Here is a 17,925-nt window from a genome sequence, read left to right as displayed (position 1 = left end):
ATGACTTAATTAATATACTTACCAAGTTGATATTTTATTGTAACTGAATATTTACAACTAACATGACATCATCAATACGCTATGACTTTAAAGAACCCAAATACCTTAGAATATCAAAATAAAACTAAAGCTGCTCCGCGTTGACTACCTCCTGAAAAAATGAAAAATCCAAATAGTACCACAATATTTGTTACGGTTGAACGAACAGCAGTACAGTATGTATGGGACAAGAGGATTAAAGTAAGTCGACCCAAATAAGTTAGTAAGTGTTTTTCCTGGAATTTGTGACTACATTTTGTCATTATTCTAAAGATATTTATCATTTATTTGAATCATTATTATCGATACAGTTATTTATTAGAAACTATAGTGTTAATTGTTTCTAGAATTAGGTTGATTTAGTTGCTTTATTATATCGTTACAACTAGGCCTTTAGTATTACCACCAATACTTATGTGATGGGCCGGTGTAGCCCTTGTACATTGGCCGAGATTGAGTGCTTAATTCACCTAAAAGGTAGCCTAGTGCCTACTTCAGTTCAAATGTTCAATTTTATTTTCATAAGAAACATCATTATGTAATAACATGAGAGTTCTTTTTTTAAAGTAGAATGCACTTATGCTGGAGAAACTTAGATAAGCCTACCCAGTGGGCAAAAATTGGTTGAATTAACGTTATTTCAACGTTATCTGCAAACGTTGAAATAACGTTGAAAAAGTGGTTGAAAATGAAAGTTTGCCTCAACGTAAATGTCAACGTTGAATCAACATAGAAATTATCAACGTTGAAACAACGTTAAAATAGGTAACGTTGAAATAACGTTGAAAAAATGGTTGAAAATGAAAGTTTGCCTCAACGTAAATGTCAACGTTGAATCAACATAGAAATTATCAACGTTGAAACAACGTTCAAATAAGTAACGTTGAAATAACGTTGAAAAAATGGTTGAAAATGAAAGTTTGCCTCAACTTAAATGTCAACGTTGAATCAACATAGAAATTATCAACGTTGAAACAACGTTAAAATAGGTAACGTTGAAATAACGTTGAAAAAATGGTTGAAAATGAAAGTTTGCCTCAACGTAAATGTCAACGTTGAATCAACATAGAAATTATCAACGTTGAAACAACGTTAAAATAGGTAACGTTGAAATAACGTTGAAAAAATGGTTGAAAATGAAAGTTTGCCTAAACGTAAATGTCAACGTTGAATCAACATAGAAATTATCAACGTTGAAACAACGTTAAAATGTCTACGTTGAAATTATCAATGTTGATTCAATGTTGAAATTATTAACGTTGAAACAACGTAATAATTAAGTTGAAATGAAAATTTGCATCAACGTAAATTTCAACATAGATTTAACGTTGAAATTATCAACTTTGATTCAATGTTGAAAAATTAAAGTTAATTCAACATTATCCGCAAACATTGAAATAACGCTGAAAAACTGTTGAATTAAAGTTTAAATTAAAAAAAATATCAACGTTGATCCATTGTAGAGTAATCAACCAAATCAAACATAGCAATGGTTTAGTTAATAGAAGAACAGCTTATAGTAACACAACCAAAAAAAATCAAGCTGAAATCTGGCATATTTTCAATGGTAATTGATTTGTTGAATTACTATATCCAATTTGAATCAACGGTTTTAAAGTAGTTGGTAGTAAAGTATACTGTTACGTCGCAGAATCCATCAATAGAGACATTTTATAAATACTGTATATCTTACTAATCTTTAATTTCTATAAAAACATAAAATAACATTTAATCAGGTGTTATCAAATCATCAGGCAAAATCCAAGCAACAATCAACTAATGTACATCCTCACTGACAGTTCTCAGGTACCAAAGTTAAGTATAAAAAATATACTAATAACCAGTTTGTAATATGTTTGCCAACTAACATGATTGAATAACTATAAATATTGGCTGATTACAGTAAAACACAATAAATACAACACACGTCACAGGTGCCTTGTGCTAATGTTGCAGAAGTCCAAATGAAATGGCAATAACACAATACTGTAATTGCATTGTTCCGATTAGTCAATAAACAGTTGCCTCGATTCTTGTGTTGACATTGTCCTATGCTTTCCAAAAGTGTGGAAATATAATTTTTCCAAACCTGAAACAAATTCAATCAAGTTACTGTAGTTTTAAACAAAAATAATACAGTAAAAAATTAATTGAAAGACTTATCGCCGTGGTTAGGATTCCGGCACCGGAACTCAACTGCCCAGCGTTAGGGAATCCGACACGCTATTGCGCATGCCCAGAGCGAGGTAATCGGCGACTCCATACTAACGTACAGCGATGGATCATTTAATAGCTGCGCCACGGCGAACTAGCCTAGATGCCTACTGAATAATACTACTAGTAGGCCTTTTTTAGGCCTACCAGTAGTAGATGTGACCAGTGGACCTATTTATTTCGTAATAAATATATAAACTTCATATAATTATGAATAATTATAATTACATAACCAGTTTTATGATTTTTCAAGTACAAAATAAAAGATTTCATATAACGCACTATACTGTACGTAACAAGATAACATGCAATACAAGTTGATTTAATTGTTGACAGCAGCCGCCGCGCGGATGTGAAAAAACAGAACTGTTTTTCGGCCCGGAAGTCGGGGTCACAACGCTACGCTATTCACTTTCGTACATTTCTTAAAATACGCAATACAAGCGTTATGACACTAGGGCAGGCCTGTGTTTTTCTCCCGTTCCGAACTTCATACTTCCTCTGTCTAATAAAAATACAGAATTACGATTCTTAGATAGATACTGATTCTTAAAAAATATCATAATTATTTTAACGCGTGGCGTAGTCGTATTTTAATTATTAATTCATGTATGGCCTAGGCCAAGTTTAATCCATCGCTCCCTCGCCCGACGACTAAATAGGCTACAGTAAACGCCACAGTAAATCCCTAGTTAACACTCCGACTTTTGGTGCGGTGGTGGTGTGTGCGGTCTGTGGCACTAGTGCAAGCTATAATTACTTCGCTCTGGGCATGCGCAATAGCGTGTCGGATTCCTTAACGGTGGGCAGTTGAGTTCCGGTGCCGGAATCCTAACCACGGCGAAGATTTATTGTCCCCAAAAAACATGAACAATGAAGATTAATACAATCATACTGTACTTTGAATACCTTGCCATTTTGCAATTTTAACAAAGATATTCACTTGCCGTAGAAAATAAACAAAACAATAAAGATTTCACTTAACAAAAATACAAAATAAACAGTATATTTAACCAAAAACCAATTGTTTGTTTAAATTGTCCCCCTTTTCAGGTACAAATGCATTTTTTAAATTCTAATTTTTGGTCAAAGTGAACAACTCTATAGTGACGGCATATTCAACAAAACATTTTTTTTTTTAAATTGTTCAGTTCAATTATAATTTATATCTTTAACACATTGTTCAAAAATCATACTGTACATAAACAAAAATTCAATTCAGAACATCATTTCACACTTACACGTATTGATAACTGCACTGTATTAATATTTATTCAATTATATTAAAGTTAAGAACTATAAATACCAACCTTTTGTATATAAAAATATTGATCATCCATTAAATTTTTCTCGTTTGATTCACATAGAAAAGATTATACATGTACTTCATTATTTTGTACTCTAGCTAGCTAGGCATAGGCCTAAGGGCCTTAGCTAGGCCTACAATCTGAAATAAAGAAAGCGAGTGAGTTTAACAAATAACCGTCCTAGGCTAGCATGTGTTTGTATACTACTGTATTAATACTAATAATAGCATTAGCAGCTACTGTAGACAGCCTAGCAAAAAGCTAGCTAGGCCAACTAATTATATATTATTATTAAATTATTATAATGTTATATTTATATATACTTTTGGATAAATTAAGAAAGAATTGAACTAAGGCCTAATACATACCATTTTATAACCATAATAAGTACAGTACTGTAGTTATCCTTGGCAAGGCAAATGTTTGCCCTTGACAGGCATGATACTAAAATGCTTCCACTACTGTAGGCCTAGTGAGTGAATTCAGTTCATCAGTTTGGCAGCCTGCCTAGCCTACTTAGGCTACTACCTATATAGCCTAGCTATGCATGTGTGGCCTACTAGACTAGAGGCTAGCTATTGATAAGGGTAAAATAGTCAAGCTCTAAGCTTATAAATTAGTAGATTACAAATAAAAAAAGATTGTTTTCCTACCTGAAAACATACTTATTTGACAATTTCAATGATGAGCCTTTTTTTTTTTTCTACACACCACTACTAGGCCTAGGCCTAGCCTACGTTGAAGTAACTGAAACTGACACCAGTTTCAAAATTTCATCAAAACGAAACTAACCAATGACATTGACAAGCTCTTATCTTATGAAATTTGATCTTGCATGAAAGGATCATTCAATTTTCAACTTCTAGCTAGAACATTTTTGTATTATACAGAGACAATAATATTTGCCAATCTAAAATTCCTAAATAACCAATAATCAAGCTACATCATACATTTATTGTTTTACAATAAAGGATGATAAAAAAAAACGCCAACTGAAATATAATGTTAATTTAACGTTGAAACATCAATGGCAACGCACTTAAACACATATTATTTAATATTAACGTTAAAAACATGTCATTTTAACCAAAGTATTAAATAGAATTGATAAATTAACGTAAATTACTAGTTAGAAAGACAATGTTATTTCAACGTTGGATCAACATTAATAAATTAACGTAAATTTCTAGTTAAAAATACAATGTTATTTCAACGTTGGATCAACATTGATAAATTAACGTAAATTACTAGTTAAAAATACAATGTTATTTCAACGTTGGATCAACATTGATAAATTAACGTAAATTACTAGTTAAAAATACAATGTTATTTCAACGTTGGATCAACATTGATAAATTAACGTAAATTACTAGTTAGAAAGACAATGTTATTTCAACGTTGGATCAACATTGATAAATTAACGCAAATTACTAGTTAAAAATACAATGTTATTTAAACGTTGGATCAACATTGATAAATTAACGTAAATTTCTTGTTAAAAATACAATGTTATTTCAACGTTGGATCAACATTGATAAATTAACGTAAATTTCTATATAGAAAGACAATGTTATTTCAACGTTGTATCAACATTGATAAAATAACGTAAATTTCTAGTTAAAAATACAATGTTATTTCAACGTTGGATGATCAACATTGATAAATTAACGTAAATTACTAGTTAGAAAGACAATGTTATTTCAACGTTGGATCAACATTGATAAATTAACGTAAATTACTAGTTAAAATACAATGTTATTTCAAGGTTGGATCAACATTGATAAATTAACGTAAATTACTAGTTAACAATACAATGTCATTTCAACGTTGGATCAACATTGATAAATTAACGTAAATTTCTTGTTAAAAATACAATGTTATTTCAACGTTGGATCAACATTGATAAATTAACGTAAATTTCTAGATATAAAGACAATGTTATTTCAACGTTGGATCAACATTGATAAATTAACGTAAATTACTAGTTAAAAATACAATGTTATTTCAACGTTGGATCAACATTGATAAATTAACGCAAATTACTAGTTAAAAATACAATGTTATTTAAACGTTGGATCAACATTGATAAATTAACGTAAATTTCTTGTTAAAAATACAATGTTATTTCAACGTTGGATCAACATTGATAAATTAACGTAAATTTCTATATAGAAAGACAATGTTATTTCAACGTTGTATCAACATTGATAAAATAACGTAAATTTCTAGTTAAAAATACAATATTATTTCAACGTTGGATCAACATTGATAAACTAACGTAAATTACTAGTTAAAAATACAATGTTATTTCAATGTTGGATCAACATTGATAAATTAACGTAAATTACTAGTTAGAAATACAATGTTATTTTAACGTTGGATCAACATTGATAAATTAACGTAAATTTCTTGTTAAAAATACAATGTTATTTCAAAGTTGGATCAACATTGATAAATTAACGTAAATTTCTAGTTGAAAATACAATGTGATTTTAATGTTGGATCAACATTGATAAATTAACGTAAATTACTAGTTAGAAAGACAATGTTATTTCAACGTTGGATCAACATTGATAAATTAACGTAAATTACTAGTTAAAAATACAATGTTATTTCAACGTTGGATCAACATTGATAAATTAACTTAAATTACTAGTTAGAAAGACAATGTTATTTCAACGTTGGATCAACATTGATAAATTAACGTAAATTTCTAGTTAAAAATACAATGTTATTTCAACATTAGATCAACATTGATAAATTAACGTAAATTTCTAGTTAAAAATACAATGTTATTTCAACGTTGGATCAACATTGATAAATTAACGTAAATTACTAGTTAGAAAGACAATGTTATTTCAACGTTAAATCAACATTTATAAATTAACGTAAAACATTTGTTAGAAAGACGATGTTATTTCAACGTTGAATCAACATTTATAAATTAACGTAAATTACTAGTTAAAAAGACAATGTTATTTCAACGTTTGATTAACATTGATAAATGAACATAAACATTTTATTGAAAAGAAAATGTTATTTCAACGTTGATTCAATGTTTATTAATAAACGTTAAAAAAATAGTTAGGGAAAAAATGTTATTTTAACGTTGATTCAACGTTTGAAATACGCTGACAACATGATTTCAACAAATCAACTATATTTCAACGTTAATTCAACGTTGAAATTATGTTCTGTGCCCACTGGGTAGGCTAATTCCACCAGAAAAAAAGAATTCAAAAAGATATATAAATAAATATTTCAAGTGTAGTCAACAAATAAATTAATAATTAAAAATGAATAAAGTTAATATCTTAAAAGAGTAAAAATAAATAAATTATTTTTCTTTTTCATTTATGTTTTAGAAAACCTGCATAATTCAATGGAACAACTACCGTCAATACATAATTTGTGTAAATCATTTTCTTTTGGTCAAGAACTAAATAAGAATGGTGATGAATGTACAGATGATGTTAAAAGATTAACAACGGATAAGCTAGAGTATGAAAGGCAGCTTGATCACCTACTTCTGTGGATAGACGGCTGGTCTCACGATCAGGTGCGACTCAAAAACCATTTGGTGTTTCAATACTATAATATTAAAATTTCTTTATAGCAATAATTAACATTTCTCATTAGGCAAATTAGTAAGAAAGGAGTTTCAAATTTGTTTAATGATAAGATATCTTATTTAAATGTAGCTATAGAAAATTTAGAGAAATATCTATAAATAATAGTTTTATTCATATTATTTTATATTGTTATACTCTGTATCTTTGTATCTTTATTCATTTTCATATGGTAATCCTAAATACATATTTGATTTATTAATAAGTGTTTATATTTTAAAGAACAAACTTTTGAGTTTACACTGTCTAAACTATCAAACAAGTTTGACAAAAAAAAAGAAGGTGCCCAAATAAGGTATTGATAAGAGCTTCATAGAGCAAATGTGATTTAAATGTTAACTTATTTTTGTAGCGATGTATAATCCTGGAAGGTTTGATATCACGCAGCAACTTGAACCAATTTTCGTTTTTGTCTACCGCCCTCTTGCCCACTGTTCATCGTGATTTTATGTACACATCAAAACAAGATTTTCCCCAGAATAAGTTCATTCCACTCAGTACACAAGTAACAAGAAAAACAAAGGAAAGACGTAGATTAAAGAAATACCATCGTTTAGAAAGGTAAACAAAAACATTGGAATTGTTAATGGTTTTAAATTTGTATAGCGCAAAATACAAATAGCCTCTATGTGCTGTTTAACACAAGTGTAAACAGAAAGAAAGTGTTATTGTTAAATAAACCAGGAAAAAGCCTAATAAACCAAAATTATTGTTGCAGTATACTTCCAATGATTTTATTCATATTTTACACTTGCTCATTCTGTTGTGTGACTGCAATGTTTTTTTGAATAAATATAACATTAAATATGTGAATAAATACTGTATACTTATCGTAGCATTAAGCTCTGTCTACACTATCAAACTTTATGTGACATTTGTTTGTCACATAAAGTTTTATAGTGTAGACAGAGCTGTACTCATTCTTGTGTGACTGCATTTTGAATAAATATAACATTAAATATGTGAATAAATAAATTGTATACTTATCGTAGCATTATATAAGTATGTGGTTAAGTTTTCTGGTCTAAACTGGCATCTTACTATATTGAAAATAAGTATGTACTGTTTATGATGTTGTGCCTTTAATTTCAGTGCTTATCTTCAGTTCCGTAGTGACATCACAGATTGCAATTCCAAAATTATCCCATCTCCAACATCAGATAAAGAAACAAATAAAGTGAAAACACAGTAAGTCAGACACAATTTATAAAGCTCTGTCTACACTATCAAACTTTATGTGACAATTAAAATGTGATGTTCCCAAATATGGACATGATGATGTCATATCACTGCCATATTTGGACATATCACTACCATATTTGGACACATCACACTTGTTTTTTTTCAAACTAGTTGATAGTGTAGACAGAGCTTAAGATTTCCAGTAGACAGTATCATAATTTAAAACATACTGAGAAATTGATTGACAAACACTGCATTTAGATTGCTACATTTGCACAAGGACATTTTGACACATACATAACAAAGAAGCTTGATTACTTAAGATGCAGTTGTCCTAATGGTTTCTTTGTTATGTATTCTGAAAGAATTAAGATCTTACAAATTTTAAAATTAAGCACTAAACGTAGTAACAAATATTAATATCATAGCAATTTTGGTGGTGCTTTATTTTTGATATAAATCAAAATTATTTCTGCTGTTCATTTCAGTAATTACAAATCAAGATGGGATTTACCGGGTTTATCAAAAAGTACTTCAAAGTTACCCACAATTCACAGAGGGCTTCCGGGGAACTTTAGAAAAACTCAGAATGCCAGGAGCAAGTCAGCACCTGCTGGGGGTGTAAGGTAAGGTACAGTACATGTATGGTAATTAGCATGAAATGGAAATATTAAAGGCATTTAACAGATATTAGAAATATAATTAGGGTATTATACTAATCCAAAGGCAAATTAATTACAAAATGACAATGCTGTGGGTATCAGTGGCTGAATGTCAATGGAGATACAAATAAAATAAGCACTGAAAAATGACATTACTGTGGGTATCAGTGGCTGAATGTCAATGGAGATACAAATAAAATAAGCACTGAAAAAATTACAATGCTGTGGGTATCGTGGCTGAATGTCAATGGAGATACAAAATAAAATAAGAAAAAAGCTATATCAAAACGATAAAGTAAAACAGCCAGAAAAGTTAGCTTTCGGGCAACAATAGTGCAAGTGATACTGAAATATTTGCTTATTTATTTAATTTAAATTACTCTTTCAAGTCAAATTGTATTTTTAAATGTTGCTGTATTAATATTGTTGTAATCTTTATAATTACAGAGATTATGTATTGCCCTCTGTACGAAGACATGTACAAGACACTCAGGTGGCCGGTGATCTCCATAAATTCAACTTGACAAAGGTACATTATGAACCTGTGCTGGATAAGTCAAGTAATTGCTTGCTGAAATCTTTGTCAGAAATTCAACTTAACAGAACACGATCGTCATTGGTATGTAGTTTGACTTTTTTTTCTTTTTAATGTATTTCTGATTTAAAGAAAAAAAGCCTAATAACACACAGCCACTGTCACACACAGACATTTATCATAAGTCATCAAGAGGGCCCCTTGATTGTCAGCATACACTGTTTAGAGTCACCCTCTATAAATATGGTAAAAAAAAAAAAAGATTGGTTTAAATCAAATTCTGTTCCTTCTAAAATGTTGTTAGTATAATAACACACCGGTTTAATATTTAACAGTCCGGAAGAGAGCCCAGACACCTAGAGCCTGTTGTACCCAAACCGGATGAGGCTTGGCAGTTATTTCATTGGTATACCAACTTTTGGACAGGTAAATTTGTTTTTATTGTGACTACTAAAGGCCGAAAACGTCTTGACTTTTCGGTGCTGTCCGAGTTGAATCTCGACGAGACAAGTCGCCTTGAGATAGTGTCAGGCGTAGTTTTTAGATTGTCGCAAGAATTTAAGCAATTTTTGTTGTACGACGCTGTTTGAGTTGCCCTTTAGAAAGCCCCTAAAAACTTGTGCATTATATCAAATGTTGGGTGTAGTCGGAAATGAATTAGTAGTTGTAAACATCCTATTTTGGATATATATTCTAGTTGTAGATGGACACATTACCTTGTTACATTGAATACTTTGTATTATTTAGATGTTCAACGTAATGAGTTTCTGCACATTCTAATGAAACGAATGGACGCAAGACAGCTTTATTTTGTTTCTAGTATTTTAACGGTAAGTATTTGATTTTTAACCTATGCACATTCTAAATAGTAGGTATACTATCAATCAAACCGTACACCAAGTCAATGTCTTCTGGATGACTTTGAAAATGTAAACAAACAAATATACATTTACACTTTTATCTAATTTTATGTAGAAACTAGTGTATATATATTGTTATAAGAAAAGCACCAAAGCCTATAAAATGTCCTGGATTACGTGAACACTTTAAAGATCACTTTAATCCAGACCAATCTAGCCTTAAAATCCCAGATGAAATTAGCACACCTCCAGAATATATTATCAACCTGAGACAACCAGAATTTGAGATAGACAATGAACCTCCGTCCAAGAAAGAAATTATTGATGCAATCGGACATCTAAAAGGTCGCAAAGCTACCCTAGATGTCGCTTCTGAAATGTTGCAAGTCGCCACAGAGAACCCAGTATTCGTCGACCATGTACATAGACTGTTTGAGGAAATTTGGAGAACGAAAGAAGTACCAAGTGATTGGGGACTGTCCAAATTAACAACCATTTGGAAAAAAAAAGGCAGTCCACTTGATCCATCAATGTATAGAGGAATATCGATTGGGTCTACATTTTCAAAGATACTTATGGTTATCATTCTTTCACGTTTTTCCATCTTTTATGAAAGTCAACTTCTACGCACACAGTTTGGATTCAGGTCCAACAGAGGGTGCAATGATGCTATATATGTAATCAAGCAGATCCAGGAAATTGCGTATCGCTCAAATCGCAAACTCTATACATGCTTCATCGATTTAACAGCAGCATTCGACCATGTGAATCGTAATCTTCTTTTCCTAAGCGTTCGTAATAGGTTTCACTTAAACCAGTCTACTACTATGATTGACATTATACAATCACTGTACAGCTCAACGAAAGCATACCTTGCTGACGACGATCCGAGTGATGATAAGTTCGAAACATCTTCTGGGGTGCGACAGGGTGGTATTGAGAGTACCAGCATGTTTAACCAATATTTTGATTACGTTATTAGAGTGTTCAAACAACGCTGTAAAGATGCTAGTTTGGATGGCCTAATGATACAATACCTAATTCCTATTGAAGCTACAAATCGTGCTCAAAGACGTAAAGCACCATCAAGGGGCATCTATGACGACTTTGAAAGTGGCTATGCTGATGACTTTGCTGTAAGCTCCTGGTCACAAGAAGAACTGCAAACCATTGTGAACATCTTGAATAAAGTTTGTCTGGAATTTGGTCTAAGAATTAGTGCCCCCAAAACAGAAACCATTATATGGAACTGGAAAGAGGAAGTTGAAGAATACCCAAGATGCATCATACAAATTGGCGGCGTACACATTAACAACGTAACACACTTTAGATACCTTGGTGTATGGGCTACCTACAATGATGTTCATATTGGAGATCAAGAAGTAAAATACAGAATCAATTCAGCCAAAGGAGCATTTGCAGAGAATAGAGCATTGCTTACCAACAGAACGATCCACTTACAAACAAGAATGATGTTTCTTAATGGTCTAGTTAGGAGTAGACTCACCTATGGTTGCCATGCTTGGAGGGCAACAGGAAGTGAAATGTCCAAACTTAGCACAACATACAAAACCTTCCTAAGAAGAATGCTAGTGAATGGCTTTCAAAGAGTCTGCCCACCAAACCATGTAGACATATCCTCAGATGAAGAAACAGATGAAAACTATATAGACTGGCGTTACGTTATTGATAATGACGATCTCTACAAAATTACTGGCTGTCAACCGCTAGAAGAATATGTCTACAAGCAACAATTCAACTGGATCGGACATGTAATTAGAAAAGAAAATGAAGATCCTACAAAAATTCTTACTTTTCACACAACCCAAAGTAAACGAAGAGGTCGGAAGATACCATCAATACTTGATAGAGTTGTACAACAAAGTCAACTTACTAGATGCAACTTCATTAGAGCCTGCTTCAACAGAAATTTATAATTCCCAGCAATGTTTTAACTGTATATATGAACTGTTTATAAGTTGTTTTGTGACTGTGTAATTTGGTAGTAGTCACTCTCATACTGTAGGCCTACATTTAAAAGTAACACATCCAAATGCCAACTTTAAGTCAATGGCTACCAGATGTCTCTGTGAGACGGTTATTTGAACCAGTACCAGTACCAGTACCATATATAGTATATAGTGTAGAAATCTATATTTTGTCTTTTTTAGTTGAAAAAGTACAGAGATTTCATAAGTTTACTTCCAAAGAACATTGCATTTATAATTTTACGGAATCTTGAACCAAAGTGTTTGTTAATTGCGGCTCAAGTGTCTCATACGTGGAATGCATTGTCAAGTCATAATGAAGTATGGAAGGCCAAATGTGACGAAATAAGTATCGGTAAGATGCAGAACCTTATTATTATTACAAAGTTTTTAATTTGTTTATATCTTAAGCCTTGTCTACACTATCAAACTTTATGTGCCAAAAAAATGTGATGTGCCCATATATGGACATATCACTACCATATTTAAGCATATCACTACCATATTTGTGCACATCACAACTAGTTTGATAGTGGAGACAGATCTTAAGTCAAATAAAATTCATGTACCAATATGTTAAATTTGATAATGTATATATGAGAAAATAATTTCTGTTTTCCTCAAAATCTACAGAAGTACCAATTCCAGAAAGTGGAGTAAAATGGAAAGAAGTCTATAGAGACAACAAATATTTGAAACAAAATTGGAACAGTGGACAATGTAAAGAGAAGGACCTGAAGGGACATACAGCAAAGTAAGACGTGCTTAGTCAGCTGGCTAAAAACCACAATCCCTTGGTCCGACTGGCTCACATGTCTGGTATCTGGAAAGTTTTCCTTTTCAAGCAATTCCACCAGAATAAAATTCACTGTTCAGAACATCACTAAATTTCAATAATTTTTAACTCCTCTTTTTTTGTAGAGTTTTAACAGTAGCATATGACGGTAAAAACAGATTGGCTAGCGGCAGCAAAGATACAACAATCAAAATATGGGATGCAAAAAGTGACAAACTTCTACAGACTTTAAAAGGACACATGGTAAGGATATTGAATGCTTGATAAAAATATTGAATATACTGGTTAAATATTAACTCAAATTACCTACTGTATGTGAAATATTTAATTAAGCAGGATAATGGTGCATTTCAAGTGCAAATAAGGACTTGTTTACTATTCACTAACTTGAGCAAATAGATTTTAATGTCCATTAGTGGCATTAAGCAATACTGTATACTTGGTGGTATCTAGGTATTACTTACTGTAGTTATATTATTTAAATGTTATTGTAATATACTGTTGTATTTTTATACATTTTTAATGTTTATACAATTTTTATTCTAATTTTTTAAAATTAGTTTATATCAGCTGATGCTTTTACAGATTTTTTCGAGAGATTCAACTTATTCTAAATATTTTTATTCAATCAGTGCAATAGGAGATCTACTAGATAGTGATTAAGTTCACTTTTTAGGAATCTCTGCCTGGTTTTATGTGTTTTTTCTTCTTTTTCCAAGTTTTGTATTGTATTTTTATGGAGACAAAATAAATGAACTGAAAATAGCTTCTATTTTTGCTGTTTTCTCAGTATCATTTTCAATCATATACTAATAATCACACGGAAATTGTTTTCTTACAGAAAGGAGTTTGGTGTTTACAGTTTTTTACTGCTAATTTGCTTGTTAGTGGTTCCTACGATTGTACGATCAAAGTGTGGAACCTCCGTACTGGATCATGTAGCAGAACATTGTATGGCCATCAAGGTCCAGTTTGGGCAATGGTCCGGAAAAAGAATATATTAGTATCAACGTCACAGGATAAAACAGTATGTTAAAATTAATGGAATGCCATTTAAATTGAATGCTGCATCTCAAAACATTTTAACAAAATTCATTGTGAATGTTCCTAGCCATCTAGCTACTGAAATCTACTGTATTTATTGTAAAAGCTCTGTCTACACTATCAAACTTTATGTGTCAAGAAAATGTGATGTGCCCATATATGGACATGATGATGTCATATCACTACCATATTTGGGTATATCACTACCATATTTGGGCACAACACAGTTTGATAAGTAGACAGAGCTTATAAGGCTTGGTATGACAGGAGGCTTATCATTTACCACACATAAAATTAGTTATATTCATATATTGTAATACTTTATATATTTGATAATTGCTATAACATTTTCTTTTAATTAATTGCCTTTAATTAAAGTTCTTTATTAAATCATTTAATTGGTTGTAACTTTCAAGCATGGGGGTGTTAAACAATAAATATATATTGCACATTTATATTACAATATAGGCTAAGATATGGCACATAGGTCGCTGTATGTTACAGCATACACTCACAGGACACACTCAAGCTGTCTTCTGTGTTGATATGGATGATGAAAGTTCTATTGTCATAACAGCATCAGCTGACAGAGTAAGTCACTTCTTCAGTTTTTTATAATCTTGAGAATGTTTTACCACATATAACGTTTTTTCTCTACATACCCATACCTGTGGAAAAGTTTCATCAGATGTCAAAAATATAAAAATAATTTAGGATTTATCTCAAAATAAATCATTCTTAAGCTCTGTCTACACTATCAAACTTTATGTGACAAAAAAATGTGATATGCCCATATATGGACATTATGATGTCAAATCACTACCCTATTTAAGCATATCACTACCATATATGGGCACAACAAACTTTTTTTGTCAAAGTAGTTTGATAGTGTAGACAGAGTTTTATCCCCAACACTGTGTTGACAAACACACTGCTGTAGTGTCTGGTTATTAAATTCAACTTAAACATCGCATTCTGTAGTCCAACAGTAATATTAAATTCAATAATATAAAGGCAAAATTCACTTATTTATTTTCTGTATTTCGTTTTCAAGAGCATTCGAATTTGGAGCAGAGAATCAGGTCAACAGACAAAGGTCATTTGGGCAAGCCAATCTACATCTATAATGTCCATCAGTTATCACCATGGTTACATAGCCTGCTCTGTTAGTGAGATCATATCGCTGTGGAGAATAGACACCGGTAGCTGTATTAGGACTTATGATGAACACGAAAAACGGTAACAATATCATTTTATAAACCGGTCTTGTAATGATAATAGTAAAGTTGTAGATAAAGTTCCTGTGTGTGTGTTTTGTATTATTAATATTATGCTTTATTTCAGAGTTGAAAGTTTGAAAATACGAGTTGATAATGCTTCGGACCCAGACAACCCATCAGGGTTGCTTGTGAGTGCTGGCCAAGATGGCCAGATCAAATATTGGGATATTTTAAAGTAAGTGAGATTTTATTTTATTGCAATCTTTTAATATTTGTAAACTCTGCCATAATTCTTTCCCCTTTTTCAATAAAAAAAAATTTAATTGGAGTGTCCCAACAAAATAGTTAAAATAACATTAGCATTGCGCTAGCCAACATTGACCCAACATTTCATATTTTGATACGTGAAACGTATTCTAAAGCCCTGTCTACACTATCAAATGTTATGTGACAAAGAAATGTGATGTGTCCATATATGGACATGATGATCACTACCATATTTAAACATATTACTAGCATATTTGGACACATCACACTAGTTGATAATGTAGACAGACTCAATAGTTAAAAACCTATTTTGTATTAACAGAGAGAAGAGTACACAAACACTGGCTAGCAATTCACAAGTGAATTGCATCATTTGTGATAAGACAAAGATTGTCAGTGCATCGTATGACAACAAGTTGCGAGTTTGGGATTTCAATGGCGGCAATATCTAACAAAATAATATTCTTCCTTCGCAAGTGAGCAGCCCACAGTGAGCCATCTTGATGCTGTTTTAAATGGTGTACTCACTTACTTAGTCCGGCAACTTATATGACTAGATTCCTCCATAAACTCCTATCTGCCATTGTGACCACCATGGTGTAGTGATACCGTAATAATTGGTAATACTGCCCTCAATTGTTAAATAGCCTTAGCAAAGGCCCTGCGCATCATGAGACCATAGTACTTATTACACTATGTTTTGATATAGGATTGAATAACATTGAATATAAGTTATGAGTCCTCACATAGTTAGTTTGAGCTAGGTTTTATTTTAAAAACAGACATTCCAACCCCCAAATTAAGAATTTCGGAAGGTTTACGTATTATTTACATTTTTGATGCATAATAAATAAATATTTTATAATCAAATTTTAAAAGATCTTACTAAACTATGTTTATACCCTATTATCAGTATTTAATATATTTTATATGAATACGGTCTAATTATATATATTATATAATTTATTATTAAAATGGTTTATAGATATTCTTGTGTCTTAAGTCGAAATATGTATGGACTTTTCCCTGGTATATTACTGTATTTTAGAAAAATAAGTCTAGCGCCCTCTATATCTGTCTTATTCGTCGTCCCAAAATGTAAGCATTTGCTTGATTTTCATCAGTGACGGGGGCTTCTTATAACATTCAATATGAACATTGAGAAATGATTCCAGGATATGAAGAATAATTAATGATATTTATTGACATAAATCACTTACATCCGTGACACTATTAAGGTGCGCCAAAACAACAAGATATTAAATATGACAGACAAATATTTTACTACGTTAAAATATAAAAACAATACACATTAAGAAAAATAATCAGTAAATACCGTACAGAATAAGCCAATTAAAATTCAATGTGCAGTTTGCTAGTAAAACCATGTTATTTATTGGAATCTATATTAAGATAAATATATTCTGCCATATTGTCAAAGAAATACGCCTTAAATATACATTATGTTTTTATAACATTACAATAATAATTGATGATCGATCATCATTGATGCGCGCAGGACGCGCGATGTCTCTATAATGATCAATACCATAGTTACCATGGCAATCGGCTAGTGATTCCGGCGGATGAGTCATCTCTCGTGGGTCCTATTCTAAACGAGTCGAGTTTGATTTTGCAAATTGCCTCCAATAAAAAACAACACTTGTCATATCGTGTGATAATTAAAAACTAATCCAATACAAGAATATTGAGGAGTTATCGGCTTGTCTTACAGACGGGGTCATGTCAGGGTCATGTCAATGATGAGTGGGTCATGTCCGTTTACATTTTGTCCCTAAAAAATCATGCTTCGAATTCGTTGGACCGCATAATTTAATGATCATTTCCAGCAGCTCTACTACACACTTGTGAAGAAGTTTATAATTTTAATAATTGAAAACATTTTTCATCGAAAGTGTGAATAATTTAAGTAGATTTAAATGTATTAGGAGGAAACATTTATTAATATTCTTCTTCATCAATATGTAATTATATTGTAGTAGCTGATTCATTTGTTTTTAAATAGCTTTTGTTATATTTTATTGATTATTTCGTTCAATATAAATAACGTATTTACGTTGAGTATAAATATAAATAGGTCTAGAGTTTATTAATTTTGTTTATTTGATCTACTATCAAGAGTATTTGTTAACTATGAATTTCCAGAACTGGTCAGGTTATA

The 17,925-nt window shown here is 31.4% G+C and overlaps 1 protein-coding gene and 1 long non-coding RNA gene across 2 annotated transcripts; one reads left to right on the top strand and one right to left on the bottom strand.

The window, feature by feature from the left end:
- Nucleotides 1–223: 223 nt before the first annotated feature.
- On the top strand, nucleotides 224–17,009 carry LOC144850934 (uncharacterized). The gene is made up of 16 exons (XM_078708456.1): nucleotides 224–262; nucleotides 6,926–7,119; nucleotides 7,542–7,750; nucleotides 8,282–8,377; nucleotides 8,860–8,997; nucleotides 9,481–9,652; nucleotides 9,904–9,994; nucleotides 10,316–10,398; nucleotides 12,600–12,771; nucleotides 13,050–13,170; nucleotides 13,338–13,455; nucleotides 14,054–14,239; nucleotides 14,725–14,847; nucleotides 15,311–15,495; nucleotides 15,601–15,711; nucleotides 16,066–17,009. Exons 2-16 carry the CDS (start codon nucleotides 6,943–6,945, stop codon nucleotides 16,193–16,195), a joined length of 2,112 nt encoding a protein of 703 aa, XP_078564582.1. The 5' UTR covers nucleotides 224–262; nucleotides 6,926–6,942; the 3' UTR covers nucleotides 16,196–17,009.
- Nucleotides 1,623–4,279, bottom strand: LOC144858835 (uncharacterized). Its single transcript, XR_013616668.1, has 3 exons — nucleotides 4,214–4,279; nucleotides 3,564–3,700; nucleotides 1,623–2,128 (listed from the first exon to the last, which is right to left on the bottom strand). It is a non-coding gene; the product is annotated as an uncharacterized LOC144858835 (long non-coding RNA).
- Nucleotides 17,010–17,925: the final 916 nt, after the last annotated feature.

The sequence above is a fragment of the Antedon bifida genome, chromosome 1, assembly GCF_963402885.1.
Source record: "Antedon bifida chromosome 1, ecAntBifi1.1, whole genome shotgun sequence".
Taxonomy (NCBI): domain Eukaryota; kingdom Metazoa; phylum Echinodermata; class Crinoidea; order Comatulida; family Antedonidae; genus Antedon; species Antedon bifida.
This window is presented reverse-complemented; position numbering and strand designations above follow the sequence as displayed.